The following is a 17,825-nucleotide window of genomic DNA, read 5'->3' as shown; positions in this document are numbered from 1 at the left end:
AATTACTCCTATTGGTAATATAATATTAAAAATATAATTCAGATGTTGCGGAGTATCTATGAGGCAAATATGAGAATATCCGCCGAAAAATCGAAATTCTTCAAGACCGCGGTAGAATACCTAGGATTTGTTGTCTCAAGGGGAGGTGTGAAAACAAGCCCCGATAAAGTTAATGGAATCAAATGTTATGAGCAGCCACCCACTCTTCGAGGACTACGTTCCTTTCTTGGATTGGCTAGCTACTATCGATTTTGCCAGCCTTGCAAAACCTCTGACTGATATGCTAAAGGGAGAAAATGGGAAAGTAAGTGCCACGCAGTCCAAAAATATTAAAATTCAACTAGCACCAGAAGGTATAGATGCATTTAATAAACTTAGAGAATTTCTGGCATCAGAAGATGTCACGTTAGCATATCCAGACTTCACTAAACTAAACCGATGCATCCTCAAGGGGTTTGGGGGCCGTCCTTTCACAAGAAAAAAACCCATTACCATGATCTCAAGAACACTTAGAGATAGAGAAGAGCATTTGGCAGCAAATGAAAGAGAACTCTTGGCGATCGTATGGGCTCTTAACACTTTGAGGAACTACCTGTATGGTGTTAACCAGTTTAATATCTACACTGACCACCATCCTCTGACGTTTGCAGTTTCTGATAAAAACCCGAACGCAAAAATCAAACGATGGAAGTCTCTAATAGAAAGCTTCAACGCAAAAATTTTCGGTAAACCAGGAAAGGAAAACCATGTTGCTGACGCGTTGTCCAGACAGCACATGAATATGGTAGGAATTGAAATAGAGGCAAGCTCTGACTGCGCCACCATGCACAGGGAGGAGTCACTGACCTACACTATAGAGACGGTGGATAAGCCCGTAAATTGCTATAGAAACCAAATAATTCTTCAAGGAAGCGAAAGCCATTCAAAACAGACCTTTATAATATTTGGTTCAAAAAGCAGACATGTAATTTCATTTTGCGACGTAGAGTCATTACTAAAAACGCTGCAAGAAGTCATTAACGATGGCGTAGTTAACGCAATACATTGCAGCCTACCAGTGTTGGCAAAAATTCAACACCTACTGGCAGATCTTCACCCCAACGTAAGATTCCGTCATACCGAAAATATGGTTACGGACATCTTCAGCGAAAGTGATCTACAGGAAATTATATTTGCTGAACACAACAGAGCTCATAGGGCAGCGCAAGAAAATGTAAAGCAGATCTTGGCTGACTATTTTTTCCCGAAGATGAATAAAAAGACAAGGGAAGTAGTAGCAAATTGCCGAATATGTTCAAAGTCCAAATACATTAGACATCCAAAGAAGCCTGTTATTGCAGCAACACCGGTTCCATGTAAACCGGGTGAAATATGACACGTCGATATTTTCTCCACAGACCAGAAATATTTTCTAACTTGCGTCGATAAGTTTTCTAAATTTGCTATAGTGCAGAAAATCGCGTCTAGAACCATCATAAACGTAAAACCATATATACTACAGCTAATAAACATTTTTCCAAACGTTAAAACTATATACTGTGACAACGAAAAGTCACTTAACTCAAATGCTATAAAATCAACTTTGCTAAATTACAACTATGTGAGAATCGCCAACGCCCCTCCACTGCATAGCACCTCAAACGGGCAAGTGGAGCGTTTTCAAATTACCTTAACTGAAATAGCTAGGTGTTTAAAACTAGAAAGAAATCTCGATGACACTGTTGACTTGATTTTGCTTGCCACCATAGAATATAATAAAACAATTCATTCACTAACCCACGAAAAACCAATAGACATCCTTCATCCCAGCTAAGCTAACATTACGGAACTAGTTCGAAATCGTATCGTCGTAACACAGGCCAGTGATCGCGAATACCATAATAAGGGTCGTCAGAATGTGACGTATAACATTGGCGACAAGGTCCTAGTGAAAGTTAATCGAAGGCTAGGCAATAAACTCTCAACACTATTTACAGAAGAAGTAGTCGAACAGGACCTAGGCAAAACCGTTCTTATAAAGGGGAGGAGGATCCACAAAGACAACCTTCGTCCACCTTAATTAATCACTTCATTACTTTAAGACTTGTATTTTAAATTACAGGATAATATCGACATTCTTATTGACGACCACTTTAACACAAAAACTAACTGACTACACCAACTATAACTACATCCCAATTTTGGACGGAAACGAAATAGTATGGGAACATTACGGTTATTTGACGCACTTTACCAACTTGACACTATATGCAATAATGAACGACGAGACGGCAGGATTTATGGACCTTTTCCCATTGACACACATGAAGAAAATAGTGGAAGCAGACATAAAATATATCGAGACTTTACTTCGAACCGTTGACATTCACCATCGACAGGCACGAAGCTTAAACTTTTTAGGTACTGCACTAAAAGTCATCGCCGGCACCCCTGACTTTGACGATTTCCAAARACTACAACTAAGACAGGATATGCTCATTGACTCTAATAACAGACAGTACAAAATTAATACACATATTCAGCAAAAAATCTTGGAAATCACAAACAATAAACACAATTATAAGCTCATCAAGAAAGGAAGCAATAGACAAAGGTCATCTTTACGAAACACTACTTGCAAGAAATAGAGTAATAATCCTCGAACTGCAATCAATCACAATCTCAATAGCCCTAGCTAAGTTGAACCTAGTGAACCCAATAATATTAGATAATAGTGATAATAATATAATATATATAATAATAATGATAATAGCGACTAATATAACTATAATAGAAATAATAGGAATGTCTAGCATTAAGGCTTTACAAAATAAGAATAATTTGTACTTTGTAGTAAGTACCCAATCTCTGAAATTGTTTGTAAAAAATATAGTTTATTCGCAGTGCCTCACGAAGGACGAGTCCTTTGGGGATACTAATACCGTCGCTGAGTGCGGAAATGAAGCGTATGCTGTTAAATGTGAAAAATCAACTTTTGCAACTTTCACAGGTGCTGTAACAAATTGTTCAACTACTACCAATCATGATAAGGGCATCATAGAAATCGATGATGGCATTGTCATTATCAACAATGCCACAGCAACGATAGAGGTTGAAAAAGGAGATAGCAGAACCGTCAGCGGTACTTACCTTTTGACTTTCGATCAGTCAGTAAAGGTAAATGGGACCGAGTATCACGATCGAAATCATACTCCTACTCGTACTCCTGGCACTCCAACGGCTCAAAGAGTCAATCTTTTAGGTCATATAGGGACATTGAGTTTGAACTATCTTCATGAAATGAATGCGGAAAATATCGACCCTATTGGTGCTCTTCGAGGAGAAGTCAACTCGACAACATTGCTTTTTATAGTAACGATAGCATCTATCTTTATCCTAGTAATCTTGCGACTTACTCTAAGCAAATATAAAAAACACACCGCGAAAAAGGCAATGAATGTCTTAGTAAGAGAGGTCACCGAGAGAATCGTGGACGATTCCCACTTAGGAAGGGAGGAGTTAACTTGAAACACAAACCACCAAAATACCAAGTCAGCATTGTTTGCCTAACATCCGTTTCAGACAATGCTGAACATTAACACCACCAACTGTCCGAGTTATGATCCAACGACAAGCAGCAACAAACGATACTCACAAGCTACCGTAGCCGTGGGATCCGCTGGCGCAGCACAAATATAGCGCAAACGACCGACGACTTACACTACAAGTCGGCGTAATCGTGGGATTCGCTAATACTGCATCTGACAAAACATAGTAGCGGCAGAGAGGACGGCTTAGGTTTAGACTTGAGAGTAAGAATGTTTTAGAGTTTAGTTCTGATCGAGCCACTGAATAAAGCGCACTAGTGCCTAAAAATAATTTATATACATGTACGTATGTACATTTGGAAGTTTTATTTATTTATATTTTTCAAATTTTTCCAAGAATTCTGAATTTTTTGTATATATCTCGAAAATGACAGGAGCTATAGAAAAAATATAAATGACAAATTTGGAGGAAATGTCCATAGGTCCAAGGTCATTTTCAAGATTTCAAGTAGGATCTTCTGCAGGAATTAGCGAATATCTGTGCAAATTTTATAATAGGTGTTCGGAATATTTTAAATTTAAGTTTCATACATTGCTTACCTGTGAACAAAATAGAATGATAGCCATATAGAAAACTTTATCAAAATTAAATATTTGTTTAGTGATTTTTAATATAAAAGTTATTACCTAAAACAGGAAAATACTGTTAAGGATATCATTTCGGGCATCGATTTAAGTATAGAACAGGAAAACTGTGAATTACTTAAGCAACAACAAAGGGAATTACTTCAAAGACAACAAGAGCTTGTCGAACAAATACGACAACAACAATTAATTGCTAAAGAGTTAGCCGCTGAGAATCAGCTTCGCCAGCAACATTTACAGCAGCAAGAACAACTAGAGTCTCCCACACAACAGGAAACACATAAAATTACTAGTACACCCAATCCAAAACCTACACCAACAACTTCTCAGCTCCAGGAAAACACTTCTAAATTTCTGACAGTCGATAAAAAGAAAGACGAATATGGTTACACACAAAGTACACAAACTTACGAATATAAGGTAAGCACATTTTTACAATTTAAGATTTCACAATTAGTGTAGAGTGTTAAAATTTTTACCTAATTAAATCCAGAAGTATATTCTCGTTCCAATCGTACAAGTTTACTTTTGGTATATATCCAATTTTTAGAAAGAGAAACAATAACACGAAATTTTCTATTCTCTAAATGGGCAGCTTCTTGAAAATTTGAAGACGGCAGCAACATATCCAGAATCTAACGTACCCAACTTCGATGTTGCCGCACCAAAACCTTTCACTTCGATGAAATTCAAATATTTTGTTGAAAGTGCAACTTTTTGTTTAAAGTTAACTAGTCGATTATTTTGTTTAAAATAATAAATTGTTACCTCTTCTTCTTTATTACCGGCGTAGACATCGCTTACGCGGTTATAGCGGAGTTAACAACAGCTAGTCGTTTCTTTTTTTTTTACAATTTGGCGCCAATATACCAATTGCAGCCAGGTCGTTCTCTTCTTCTGGTTCCCCCAATGGATACTGCGTCGAATACTTTCAGAGCTAGAGTGTTTTCGTCGATTCGGACGACATGACCTAGCCAACGCAGCTGCTGTCTTTTAATTCGCTGAACTCCTTTAGCTCATCGTTCCATATTCGCCATTTCCAATACACAAATAATCATAAATCTTAAGCAGAACTCTCCCAAGGAAACTATTAATACCCACTCATCAGATGTTGTCATCTTCCACATCTCTGCATCTTATAGCAAGATGATGAGTGATTTGTATAGTCTGGTCGCCTGCTCAGTCGGAACAACTGTTTGTTTGATGACAGGAGATATTTCGTCTTGCTCTCATTCACTAACATACTCATTTGCTTCACTTCCTTATCCAGTCTGCAGAACTGGCAGAACTAACAGCGCTGATTTTGAGACCAATGATATCAATACCATCGGCGTACGCCAGCAGCTGTACGCTCCTATAGAATATGGTACCTTCTCTATTTATTCCTGCAGCTCGAATTATTTTCTCCAAGAGTAGATTGTAGAAGTCTCCCGATAGTGAGTCGCATTGTCTTAAATCTCATTTGATATCGCACACCTCAGAAAGCTTCTTCCTAATACTGACGGACCTTTTGGTATTGCTCAACGTCACTCAGCCATACTAGTTTTTCGGGGATACCAAACTCCGATATTTGAGTTCTGTCAAAAGCAGTTTTGAAATCGACGAAGATTTGTGTCGATTCAAGATTTGGCAGGTAGGGAAGTTGTTGGTTTTCCAGACACAAAGTCACCCTGATAAAGTCCAATCAGTTTGCTAACGGTGGGCTCGATAGAACCTTATGAGCTATGTTGAAGAGGCTTATCAAACTGTACTTGGCGCAGATTGTTGGGACTACCTTTTTGTGGATTGGGCAGAGCGCACTTAAATACCAGTCGTCGAGTGTTTTACAAAGATGTTGAGCCAGAGAACATAAAACATAGAGAAGGTGCAAATCGTACATCATACAGAGTTCGATTTGGCGGCTAACAGAGCTGATAAATTTATAATAGGGAATTCACCATTCTCGCTGCTATTTAGCAGAATTGAGCACGTTTCTGGCAGAAATTTATGTAAAACAGCAAATTCATGCAAGAATAAATAAAGAGAAATGCTTTGTAGAAAAGTCTACAAAGTCACACAGAGAATGTAAAAAAGCATTCTCTGAGCCCATATGCATGCTTATTTTTATTTTGTATTATATGAAATCTTGTCACATATGCGTGATTATTTTATATTATAACTAGCTGCCCCGGCAAACTTCGTTCTGCCCAAAATATATTTTTTTTCATTTAAAAAATTACACCGGTATTGGTTTTAATAGAATATGAACGCTTTTTCCTAATTTCATTGTGTATACTTTAAATACCGCATTTTTGGTCCTTGACAAATTCCCAATATTGAAAAATAGTGAAGAAAAAATTATTGCTGAGTTTTTTGAACTGTTTTTGATAACAAATTCAAATAAAAAAACATGATACACAGGCAGGTTCTGCAATTTTTTTTCGAGTGAAATTTTGTGGAAAATGCCTTCTGTACCTAATTTGAAAAAATTTTTACAAATTTTACTCGGAAGTGAATTGCCAGAACCTGCCTGATAAACATTTTTTTCGAGGGTACATTAATGCTTTTTGAAATTAATTGCTTGAAAAATGTTACTCTTTTCAATAATGCTGACACATCGCGTCCAGGATTTGTTGACAATTTAACAAAATTAAGTTTGTATTATTCTCATTCAATTTTATTAGTTTTAATCGAGTATCGAAAATATATAATTTTAGTACATATTTAGTTTAGGGCTGCACGGCACACGATAGTTTTGGTTTTCTGTTCCGCGGCGTAAATAAACAGTGAGGAAGGTTTTCCAACACGGGAACACGCCACATAGAGCTGGCCATGTGAAAAGCAAGACATTTCTAAATTTATGCCGCATACTTCCAGGGACTGCCCTTGTGACTTGTTTATTGTCATCGCAAATGCAAGTTTCACTGGGAACTGCAAACGTCTGAATTGGAATGGCAAATCTGTTGAAGTTAATGGAATTCGGGGAAGTAAGCATTCCTCTCCTTTGAACGGGCCTTTCAAAATGCTTTCCACTATTAAATTGTCCATTAGCTTGGTCATAATCAGAGCAAGAAGATTCCGTAGCATAATAACTACAGACCCATCTTAGAGACGCAAATTATGAGGCGGCATCAAAGAGTTTAAGAACTCCACTGGGTAATTTACTACCTCGTCTTCATTTTTAACGCGATCGATTGATTTATATGACCGCAGATCTCCCGGAATTTGATTTTGAATCGTCCAATTCAAGTCGTTGACATTCATATTTTTTGCTGCTAAAATTGCGCGCGTGCTTAACCAATCGTAGCTACCACAATTTTGAGCAATATTTGGATATACACTACTGATTACTTCATATTAGATGTGAATTGGCAAATCGTGGTTGGAATCGATATTAATCCACTGCAAGGATCTCTCGGAACTTGTCCATTTCCGGTTCGCAGCAGCTCTTTTGAAAAAACCTCCGCAGTTCTATCGTTTTGCAGCAAAACTCGCATATTTATGGTCAATGAAATGGTTTTAACAAACCTCCACAAATGCGATGACTTCAGACATGCGTGGGCCATTGTGCATTCATACCATATGATTAACTTACATTTTTTTAAAACTTGTGCCATTGCTGATTGCTTTGAAATATTGCAAACAGGAATTTCGTGTATTTGCAAGTTTAATGGAAGCTTTAATGCTAAATGTGCCGTTCTTCCACCTTCTAACAGTGTTGCAGCAATCCCGGTAATAGGAACAATAGGAACGTTTTGCCAGTTCCGCCGGGCGCATCGAGGAAAACTATGCCACCGTTTCCACTATCTACAGCATTTATTAGCTGATTGTATGCACTGCTTTGCTGTTCATTCAACAGTGGAACATTTGTTTGTACTTGTTGTTGCAAGTGAGTTATATCGTAAGCATGCTCGCGTTCCAATTCGCGACTCACTAAATCCCTTGTTTGACGACTTGGTGCCGGCATATGAATTTCAATCAATAGTTTTCCACTCATAAGTAAACATAAGTCTTCAATAAGGACTATTGCTTCATTGTAGATGTCAGCGTTCATTTGTAAGTCGACATTTCTCGTCGCTAATCGCAGGCGATGCAAAATATCTTCTGCCATGTCATCTTTGTACGTATCCCATAATAGACGCGAGTTTGAAGGCTGACATGCCGAAATTATAATAGCGAAAAGTGTACGAACTGCAGTTGCTGGTGAAGAAGCTATTGCATTCTCTAGCGTTTGATTCCAGTGACTGTCGTGTTCAAGCAATTGCAATTGTTGACAAGCTTCTCGAATTGTTGCACAAATGGTACCATCTACAGTCCTCAATGATTCAAATGAAGTTGTGTAAATTCTTCCCAATGCATCAGTTGAAAAAACATCTGGATAACCATCTACCGGATGGCCGTTCTTCCTGCGCAACCATTTCTTCGACGATGCATTCCATGTATAATACCGAGGCATCTCGGAGTAAAGCAATGTTCTCGCGAACGGATCACTGGCGCAAGTTGCAAAGAAACTTGTTAAAGTGGTTGCTGGTGGTTTTTACGTTCGCTGTACTATGTTCTCTGCGTTTAAATAAACTCGCTGGCCATTCTCCAAATGAGCTGTCAGATGCACAACAGTAGGATGCCCTTCATGAATTGCAAATGAAAATATTCTCCAGATTGCTTCATTGCAGTTCACATATCTGCCCATTTGAAATTTGCTAATTTCATCTCGTTCAACGCCAATAACCGCCATATCACTTCCTTTGGTGACATATTTGCAAACATACTTAATTGATTTTATTGAACTGCAATACTCAACATTTATATGTGTTTTGAATGCCTTAGACAAAATTGGCGMATATGGAACGATCCATGTGTTATCAACCACGAAATTCTTTCCTTTCAATTGAGTGATGAATGTTCTGCCATTGTCAGCGGGTGAGCGACGCCGATAGAGAGGGTATCCGTCGTTTCCGAAATAAAAGCACGGGGATAGCGTTTTTTGCAACGAAATCGTAAACAGTTTAATGAGGCCATTGTGTTCGTGTAACATTTGCTGCAATTGTTCGATTATTTCTCTTTTCGTTGTATTGAAGAACACACAACGCCGATTTACTTCATCATGTGAATCTCCTAGAAAGTAAATTTGGAGATATTTGTGTTCTTGATCTGGATGGCAAAAGCGATCCAGCGAGATGAAAAATTTGCCCATGAACCTGTATAATTGGAGGAAAGCTCTGTAGTTTCTGTCGAATATTGTTTGGCAAAAATACCTTAAACGTTGGATTGTAGTTTTGTTCATTTACAATTTCACCGCCAAACGACGTCATTTGGAAACAATCGTTGTACATTTTAGTGTGCTTTAAGAAATGGCTCAAGTGAGGAGATTCACCGTAAAGCAGCTGGAACAATGGATGTGGTGGTGGAAGCAATTCTGGCAACTTAACCTTTCCCCCGGCGCAACATAACCCTGGCGGTTCATTTTTAAATTTGACTGCATTGTAATATTGACAAACTACTGACATCTGACCGATTTGAACAGATGCGCTATATTGAATGTTTGGATCATATCGAAAACCTGCCCGTTCAATGTTCACAAAAGAAAGATGTTGCCGCTGTTTTCGTCGAATAAACGCATGTTGTGGTCTTACTTCATCACTTTGACGAGCACGAACTTCCCTTCTTCTCGATAGTTGTTGCTGATTGTAAACTTCCCTTCTTCTCAATCGTTCTTGCTGATTGCATGTTTGGTTGACATCTTCTAACTGGTGCGTGCTATTCTCCAGCAGTCTATTTCGTGGTGATACCCTCTCAATAACACTTTCCCTTTGACGTGCTCTGCTATTTCGTGTTCTAATTGCGGCCTGGGAACTCCGAGAAATGTTACCATACGTACTGATTCTTGGCATCGTAACAAATATCTAATTGGAAATGATCATATAAGGTTTTACGGACCAATAACTTACCTTTGAAAACTCCAAAAATGAATGAATTAAACTAAGGAAGCAGATCAATTGAATGATAAATTCCAATGTACAGAAATCGGTATGGGTGAGAATGGTGTTGTTTCGTATAGCTCTATACCAATTTTCATGTTCCTACCTTAAACACTTTGGAAGATATTCACCTTGAAAAATTCAGTTTGTATGGGAGGTGCCACGCCCCCTTACTATTTTGTTCTGATTTTACGACATGACCTGCGCGTGGTAATAACAAACAAATCTCCCAAAGGAAGTATTTCATTTGGTTCAGCCGTTTTCGAGTTTTAGCGTTACAACTATACACCATTTCATTTTTATATATATAGATATATGAACTATTGTTTTCCGAAAAATGGTAAAAATTTTATATTATAAAATGAAGATGTGCCATATGAACTTAAATGTGCTCATATAAACGCTTCCAGTCATTCCTTTTATTTCTGCAAACAAAAAATTAATGACCTTCATGAAATATTCATATTCTCATTATATCGTTATCAATTCCATATTTGTAGCCGATTTGTAGTCGATTTTCTATGGCATACATACATATATTTTTTCTTTGGCACATTTGTCTGTATGTTTACGAAAGCAAATGCGAGCCACGTACATATGTACATGAATTCATAATAACAAGTGCCGCACGCATCTTTTCGCATCTCCATTGTCAAGGTCAACCAATGGCCGAAGCTGACGGTATTACTAATAAATATTTTTGTATTATGCTTCGTAGTAATAGAAATTGAATTTATCACAACAATATATAAACACATTGTCTACCATATTAATCTTATTATCTGCTCATATGATTGAATGTATATGCATGAGCGCGTTCAGAAATTCAAATCATGATTTTATCACTTATCAATATATTATATGTGTGAATTATTTAATCACAAATATGTATAAGTCTTTTTATTCATACTAAAAAGGAGCTAAAGTGCAAAATACCCTAAATTACATACTGATATTTCTAATAGATAACGAATTTGGAGGAATAGTTCCTCTATTCTATTTAAATAAAATAATTGAAAATATCTTTAAAAATATTGAAATTAACAGAACAAACACAACCGAGTTTGCATAATATAACATAACCTTTTCCCCACAAATTTGTAAGTATTTGAGGTTTTGAAATCATATCAGTATTCGGAAAACCTCACAAAAGTGAGGGTGATGATTTTTGCGAGGGCATGAGAATAGGGCTGTTCGTTTATTTCGAAATGTGGAAATAAAGACTATATTGATTAATTCCAAGTGTGCTACTTTTTGTTTTTTTCTGTTTTGTTCTTCCGAATAGCTAGCAGCTGATAGCGGTTAAGAAACATACTATGCCGCTTTCTCAATGTATAGTTACCAACCATCTGTCATTAGGTTATGGTTAATCTTTCCGAAATAAAGCTTAGTATTCAGCTCTCAAGAAATGCAAAAACTTCATATAAGAAACGCTTAAGAAAAGGTCAAGTAACTTTCTTGCGATAAATTTGCTTGTGCTAGTATGCAGCTCTAAAGAAACATAGTACTAATTTTTAATACATTTTTTCAATAAAATGCGAATATGGCAAACCTGAAATCAACAATTGTTTCTTGAAGGAAATTCAAAGTAATCGTTAAATTCATCCTAAGTTAGTTAAATTCATTATTATGAAGAATATTTCTTTTTGAAATGTTGTATAAAACAACATCATCAACAACATTCCTTAAATCGCAATGAAAAAAATGTTTGTTATAACACACATACACACATACATTGCGTAACCAGCCGTCAAAATTACTTGAAGGAATAATGAATTTTTTTCCTTGAGCAATTACTTGTGAGCTAGATACCAACCTTAGTTGCTAACCAGACATTGATTAAACGATCTAAAATAGTAGTATAACTAAGATTTCCATAGAATATAGAATCAAGTACTATCTCCCAATATAACATATATAATACTATACATAAATATATCTTAATGTAGTACTAGAAAATTATTTTCTTCCAAAATTATCAAAAGCTCTGTGGACCCATGCCAATGAGGTTCATATTTGAGTTATTTAAATGCATTTTATTTTTGGGTAGTCACATTTTATTTCATCCAAATATACGTACACAAGATTTAATCAAAAGCAAAATTAAATTCAGAATGTGTTGATTTCTTTTCGTGCATACCAACACAGTTACAATTCATTGATGCTCACCACTGATTCAAATACATGTACAACCAGTGACATATTATATTCAATAAAGAAATGGAGACATTATCTCCCATACATTAATATATTTCCACATATAAATTTTTATTTTTTTTTTTTTTTTCGATGTGTACGTTGAAATACGTGTGTGTAATGATATATATGTACATACTGAAATAAATGTCAGTATTTTCTCCTTAGATTACGTAATCGAACAAATGTTCATTCGAAAACGAAAACTTGTATAAAGGCAGTCTATCAAAATGGCGCCAACATGGATATTTATTTTTGAAAACCTCTATGATACTCGTATATACATTTATATGGCAACGTTCATTGCATTTTAAATCTAATTCGATCGCTGCAAAATGTACGAAAAAAGTCAAAGTTCGTCTAATTCTAAAAATTATGCGAACGTGGCAATGTTTTGCGGATATCTTATGCCACGGGCAATTGCATGTTGGAAAAGAGCGTGGCCTTAAACCTAGTGATCGATATAATGCCATTAAGAAACAATTTCTTTCAGAATTGAGTAAAAAAATGTGGCTTAAAAATTACGTGATTTACAGCATAAATAATTGGTATACTATATATACTCGTACAAACTTATGTGCATTTGCAAATTTATACTTATAACTATTCCTGCCAGCCAAAAACATTCAAAAACTTGTGAAAAAGAAGCTCTTGCCAAAGGCAAGAAGGGTAAATTTTATCCCGATTTCTGGGTCAAAATGAGTATATAAGGATGGAGTAGGTCCTCCGGATCAAGAAAAAAATATATATATTATATATATAGTTGCCGCTGACTTATGGTTTTGGAGATATTTGCATTTAAAGTTCAAAAATTCCACTATTTAAAACGAGTGTTTCTTCGATTTATAATGAATTTTTAACTTTTATATCCGCTATCACTTGACTAAATTGTTTCTAATCATTTATTTAATATTATCTAGTGCAAAAATAGCTTTTATTCAATATTTAACTTTTGTTCAATTATTTTTGTTCACACAATAACAAAAGGGTTGTATTCTAACTAACAATCGGTGTTATCTTACGTACATATTCGCTTCAAAAAAATAATTCTAGTTGGGCCGACACCTGGGCGTGATCAATGCATTCGCGTTGAACTCCTTTCTGCACTGACGGCCTTCGGCCGCGCTTCAAAAAAAAAATAACCCTGACCGATCCAACACCGGGATTTATCAAGACAAAAAAAATTTGAAATATTTTACATTACTCAGTACTTGATAATGAGTTTTATATTGACTTCATCATCACTCCATTGTCTTATTTTTATACTCTCGCAACAAAGTTGCTAAAGGGAGTATTATAGTTTTGTTCACATAACGGTTGTTTGTAAGTCCTAAAACTAAAAGAGTTAGATATAGGGTTATATATACCAAAGTGAGCCTGTCTCTTATACACATCTAGATGTGTATAAGAGACAGATTACAAAATATGGTAACACTAATTTTTTGCTTGCCTGCAACCATTTTCTTATTGTATGAATAAATGGGTTTCAACTAGAGTTGAATGTGGAATTAAAGTTATTTTTACGCTTTTTAATATGAAACGAATTAGTGAAGTGTTAGTGGATATAAAAGTTAAAAATGTAAGTGTAAAATTAATTATAAATCGGAAAAACACTCGTTTTAAATAGTTGAATTCTTCAAATTTAAATGCATATACAGGTAAACCTCCTATAACGCGATTTCCTATAACGCGTTTCCGCCCCAACGCAGTTTTCAAAATGCAGACTGAACTATAATTAAACTAATTGTTACATAATATATAAATTTTGCAAAAGAAAATTAAAACAATTCAAGGAAACAGTGGAAAAAATCTGAGACTAAAAGAGAAGTGTAAAGTTTAAAATACCAATTAATTTTTATTGAAATTAATATTAAATTGTGAAAAACTTAACTTTGAATAATTACCAGAGCCAACATTTAGACGATAACAATTTTTGTTATATTTCTGAAAGCCAGTTAATTTATATCGCTAAAAGTATTCAAAACAAAAGCTAGGCAACATCAACTACGATTATATTAAATCACATCATTTCTAAAATTGAAAAATTGTGCTATTATTTCGAAACAGTATAAAAAATTTGTAAGAAATTATCGTTTTTTACAACTTAGATAAACTAATAACGCCAACATATGGACATGGATTAAAATAGAGTTATGTGGTTAAATTCGATAGTATAATATAAGCAGTAGCTAACGATTAGAAAGCCAATTACACTAAATAATCAAGGAAAAACTTTAGCCTTGTTTACACCGATACTAGAATATTGCTTAACAAAAAAGCTGCATACAAGAACTTGATTTTGATCGACCAGTTCTTGTGAAAGCTATATGCTATATAGGTAAGATCTGAAATTCTTCGTGAAGATTTCATATTGATATTTAATCTAGACAAAAAAAAAAAATAATCACAAGAACATGATTATGATCGTTAGTTTTATATGGGATATTCGACAGGCTATGTCATTAAACTCTGACCACAAACTGTAATCCAAAGGATTTATCTCTGATCTTCCAGACGGACAATCAATCATCCGCAGCTATAGAATCAGGAACATTGCTTTTAAGCCACTACTGGGTGGTTTCTGTCTTGTATGCTAAAGCGGAATCTGGCTGGAAAAATCAATTCTCTGAATCGATAAGAGTATTCCTTAACTTCTTTACCAAGCCTTTTAAAGCAGCCTGCTGATACTACCAGTCTTGTCTTCATAGAAGTGAAGAGGTGTAAGGCCTTTACAGGGTACTCACCACCAAACCATTGCAACAGCTGAATGGTGGTCATATTGAACCTTTCTAATAGTATTTTCTGTGAACATTTTTTTTTTTTTTAACTATAAGAAATATATACAAGTATGTATACGTTTGTGGTCATTGACTCGTACTACTGAAGAAGCCATCTGATAAATCTAATTATCTTCAAGCTTACAAATATCGATTTTCTATCGAGTTCTTTTTTGTCTAGCCCATTGCCTCATGTTAATATGTATATTCATTTTATAAATAATAATCCTTCTTTTAATTTCATTCGTTTCATATTTAATGACCCCAAATTGAAAATGAAGGAGTCAACAAACGCTCCAAAAAATATCGATTTGCTCAAAATCTTTACGCCAGCAACAGATGCCAATGAAATTGTTCCAAGAAATCGTAAGTACAACTTAATCAATGGTGATACGTTTTTTCATGCATATGTTCATATACATATAATGCTAACCCACTTAAGTGGGATGTAAACAAATTTATATATTCATTTACTTCAATGTTTTCTTTTTTATTCGTTCCAAAATTCGATAAAAAATATATAAGTACTTTTCCTCCCCATTCTATATGACAATATTTAAAGAAATTAATATTAAAATTAAATTAATATTATTTACACTCACTACTTGAGTGCTTTTATTATTTATTGTTACAGATCACTTCCAAAATTCCCTTGACCATTAGCCTTCAGGCCACATACACAGTTGTATACATTATTTTAATTCAATTACACTATTAGTTGTTAATGACTTGTTTGACATCTAATAACTACCTTATAAAACCCTCGAAATACGTTGCACATACTATCTGTAGTATAATAATAGTGTTTACTTAAAATTTTGTTGATATACACCAAACTATTGAAAATATTCAAAATATCGCGACAAAGTGTTTCCCGTCTGCTCATCCGGTCGTTGTTAATTAGAAAACAAAATATTATATAAAACCTTAATTCAGTCACAAATTAAGCTAAAAAATTTGACTTTGGTATAGATCATCATAGCGTTAGGTTTATATGCGGTTTGAAAAGCTGGTGTGTAATTAATGTATTACTTATAGTAATCAAAGGATAATATGAGGAGTGTTCAAAAAATAACAAGAATTTTTGTAGTATGAAAAAATGCTTGTTAATTCGCCCACATTAGAATTGACGCGTTTAAAATAGTCCCCATTCGATATTATGCACTTATACCAGTGCTTCTTCCAATCGCCGGAACACTTTTCAAATTCATTTCTCGAGATGGCCTTTAGCTCCTTCACCGATTCTCATCTATCTTGTATAACGACGGCCTTTTAAGGTTCTCTTTATTTTCGGAAATGGGAATGTATACAAGATTGCAGATGAAATTTCTGACTACTTATTAACAAATAATTATCATATATCCAATGGATGAAACGTAGAACTAACTCACCAAAAGACTTTGAATTTTATATCTTATTTATGCTGTGATCCTACGTAAAATTAAGTCCGATTCCAACCTTGACGGATTCGGAAATATGGTAACCAAAATACGCAAAACGGAAAGTGGAGAAATGCTGCTACAATTAAATGGTACAGTGATACCAACCGACTCCTAAGAGAATATTAGGAAATGTCTATGTGACCAACGTAAAACTGTTAATCCTAGTGTAAATACCTGAATAAAATCATTAGCGGCGCGGTTCTGTATGCTCTAAAAAAAAAGAGTTGAGAAACTCCGAATCGACGATCTCAGCAATTAAGAGTATAAGAAAGACCTACGGAGGCTTTCAAACTGTACTCATAAAACTCCCGAGTGGCTAATTCGTCTTATTCGGGAACACAGGCAACTGCAGCGATACTTCAGGTGTTTTCACTATGGGCACACAGCGAAAGTGTTCACAAACGTGGACAGGTCCAGGATGTGCAGAAGATGTGGCGAATGCGAACATCAAGCCAAGGACTGCACCAATATGCCGTAATGTTTACTCTGCGTTAGGGCATGGTCCAAAGAAATTGAACGGTATATTATATAAGAAGGCAGCACAACAAGTCGCATGAGATAAAGGACACGATCGCTGAGAAACAGATCGATTTGGGATTACTCAGCGAAGTATATAAAACCGGTCACACTTCCAATGGCTTTGTTCGGGCTAAAGTAAGCGACATACATATATGTAGTTGCTATTTACCCCAAGCATTAAAGACCAAATATTTAGCAATATTATCGACGGCCTTGTGCTCAATGTAGAACTAAATTTGTAATAACTGGCGACTTTAATGTCTGGGCTGTTGAATAGAGACGCAAAAGAACTAATAGTAGGAAGCTTTTGATTTCCTTGACCTTGAGCTATTGAACATAAGCAACCAATCCACGTTGAACAAAGGTGGCCGATAATAGGTGATGGACCTGACCTTCGACCCGTAAACTTTTAAGATAAGTTTCTGGGGACCCACAAAATTCGACCCAGACCTCTTTGAAGAAGTCTTTCGACCTACTATTCTTCTCGACAATTTGTTGTCGGCTTACCAAACTGCCTCATTGATAATAAGCCCCTTTAAGGATGCATTTGACGCACCAATGTCCAAGATTTCACAACGCAACACGAAGATAACGACAAATGCGATTATTGTGGAGGTGAGATCATCGAGAATTTAAAGGATACTTCGTTGGCGAATTTTGAAAAATGCATTCGGTATAGACCCAACTCCAGAAAACCTAGATGGTGGAATCACAAAAAAAATTGGAAAGCCGTATACGAAATAGCAGCGACTAAACTGCTAG

At 35.6% G+C, this 17,825-nt stretch overlaps 1 protein-coding gene across 1 annotated transcript in view; it reads left to right on the top strand.

Annotated features, from left to right (window-relative positions):
• LOC108973085 (nucleoporin GLE1-like) overlaps positions 1-15,468 on the top strand; it is a gene marked incomplete at its 3' end in the record, with an annotated part of 21,735 nt that extends 6,267 nt beyond the window's left edge. Inside the window, exons 4-5 of the mRNA XM_018940106.1 lie at positions 4,224-4,592; positions 15,384-15,468. Of these exons, the coding sequence (XP_018795651.1) occupies positions 4,224-4,592; positions 15,384-15,468 (454 nt within the window). The remainder of the gene's footprint in view (positions 1-4,223; positions 4,593-15,383) is intronic.
• Between the last annotated feature and the right edge of the window lie 2,357 nt (positions 15,469-17,825).

This window comes from Bactrocera latifrons, unplaced genomic scaffold (genome assembly GCF_001853355.1).
Source record: "Bactrocera latifrons isolate USDA-ARS-PBARC rearing strain unplaced genomic scaffold, ASM185335v1 scaffold_454, whole genome shotgun sequence".
NCBI classification, from domain to species: Eukaryota; Metazoa; Arthropoda; class Insecta; order Diptera; family Tephritidae; genus Bactrocera; species Bactrocera latifrons.
This window is presented reverse-complemented; position numbering and strand designations above follow the sequence as displayed.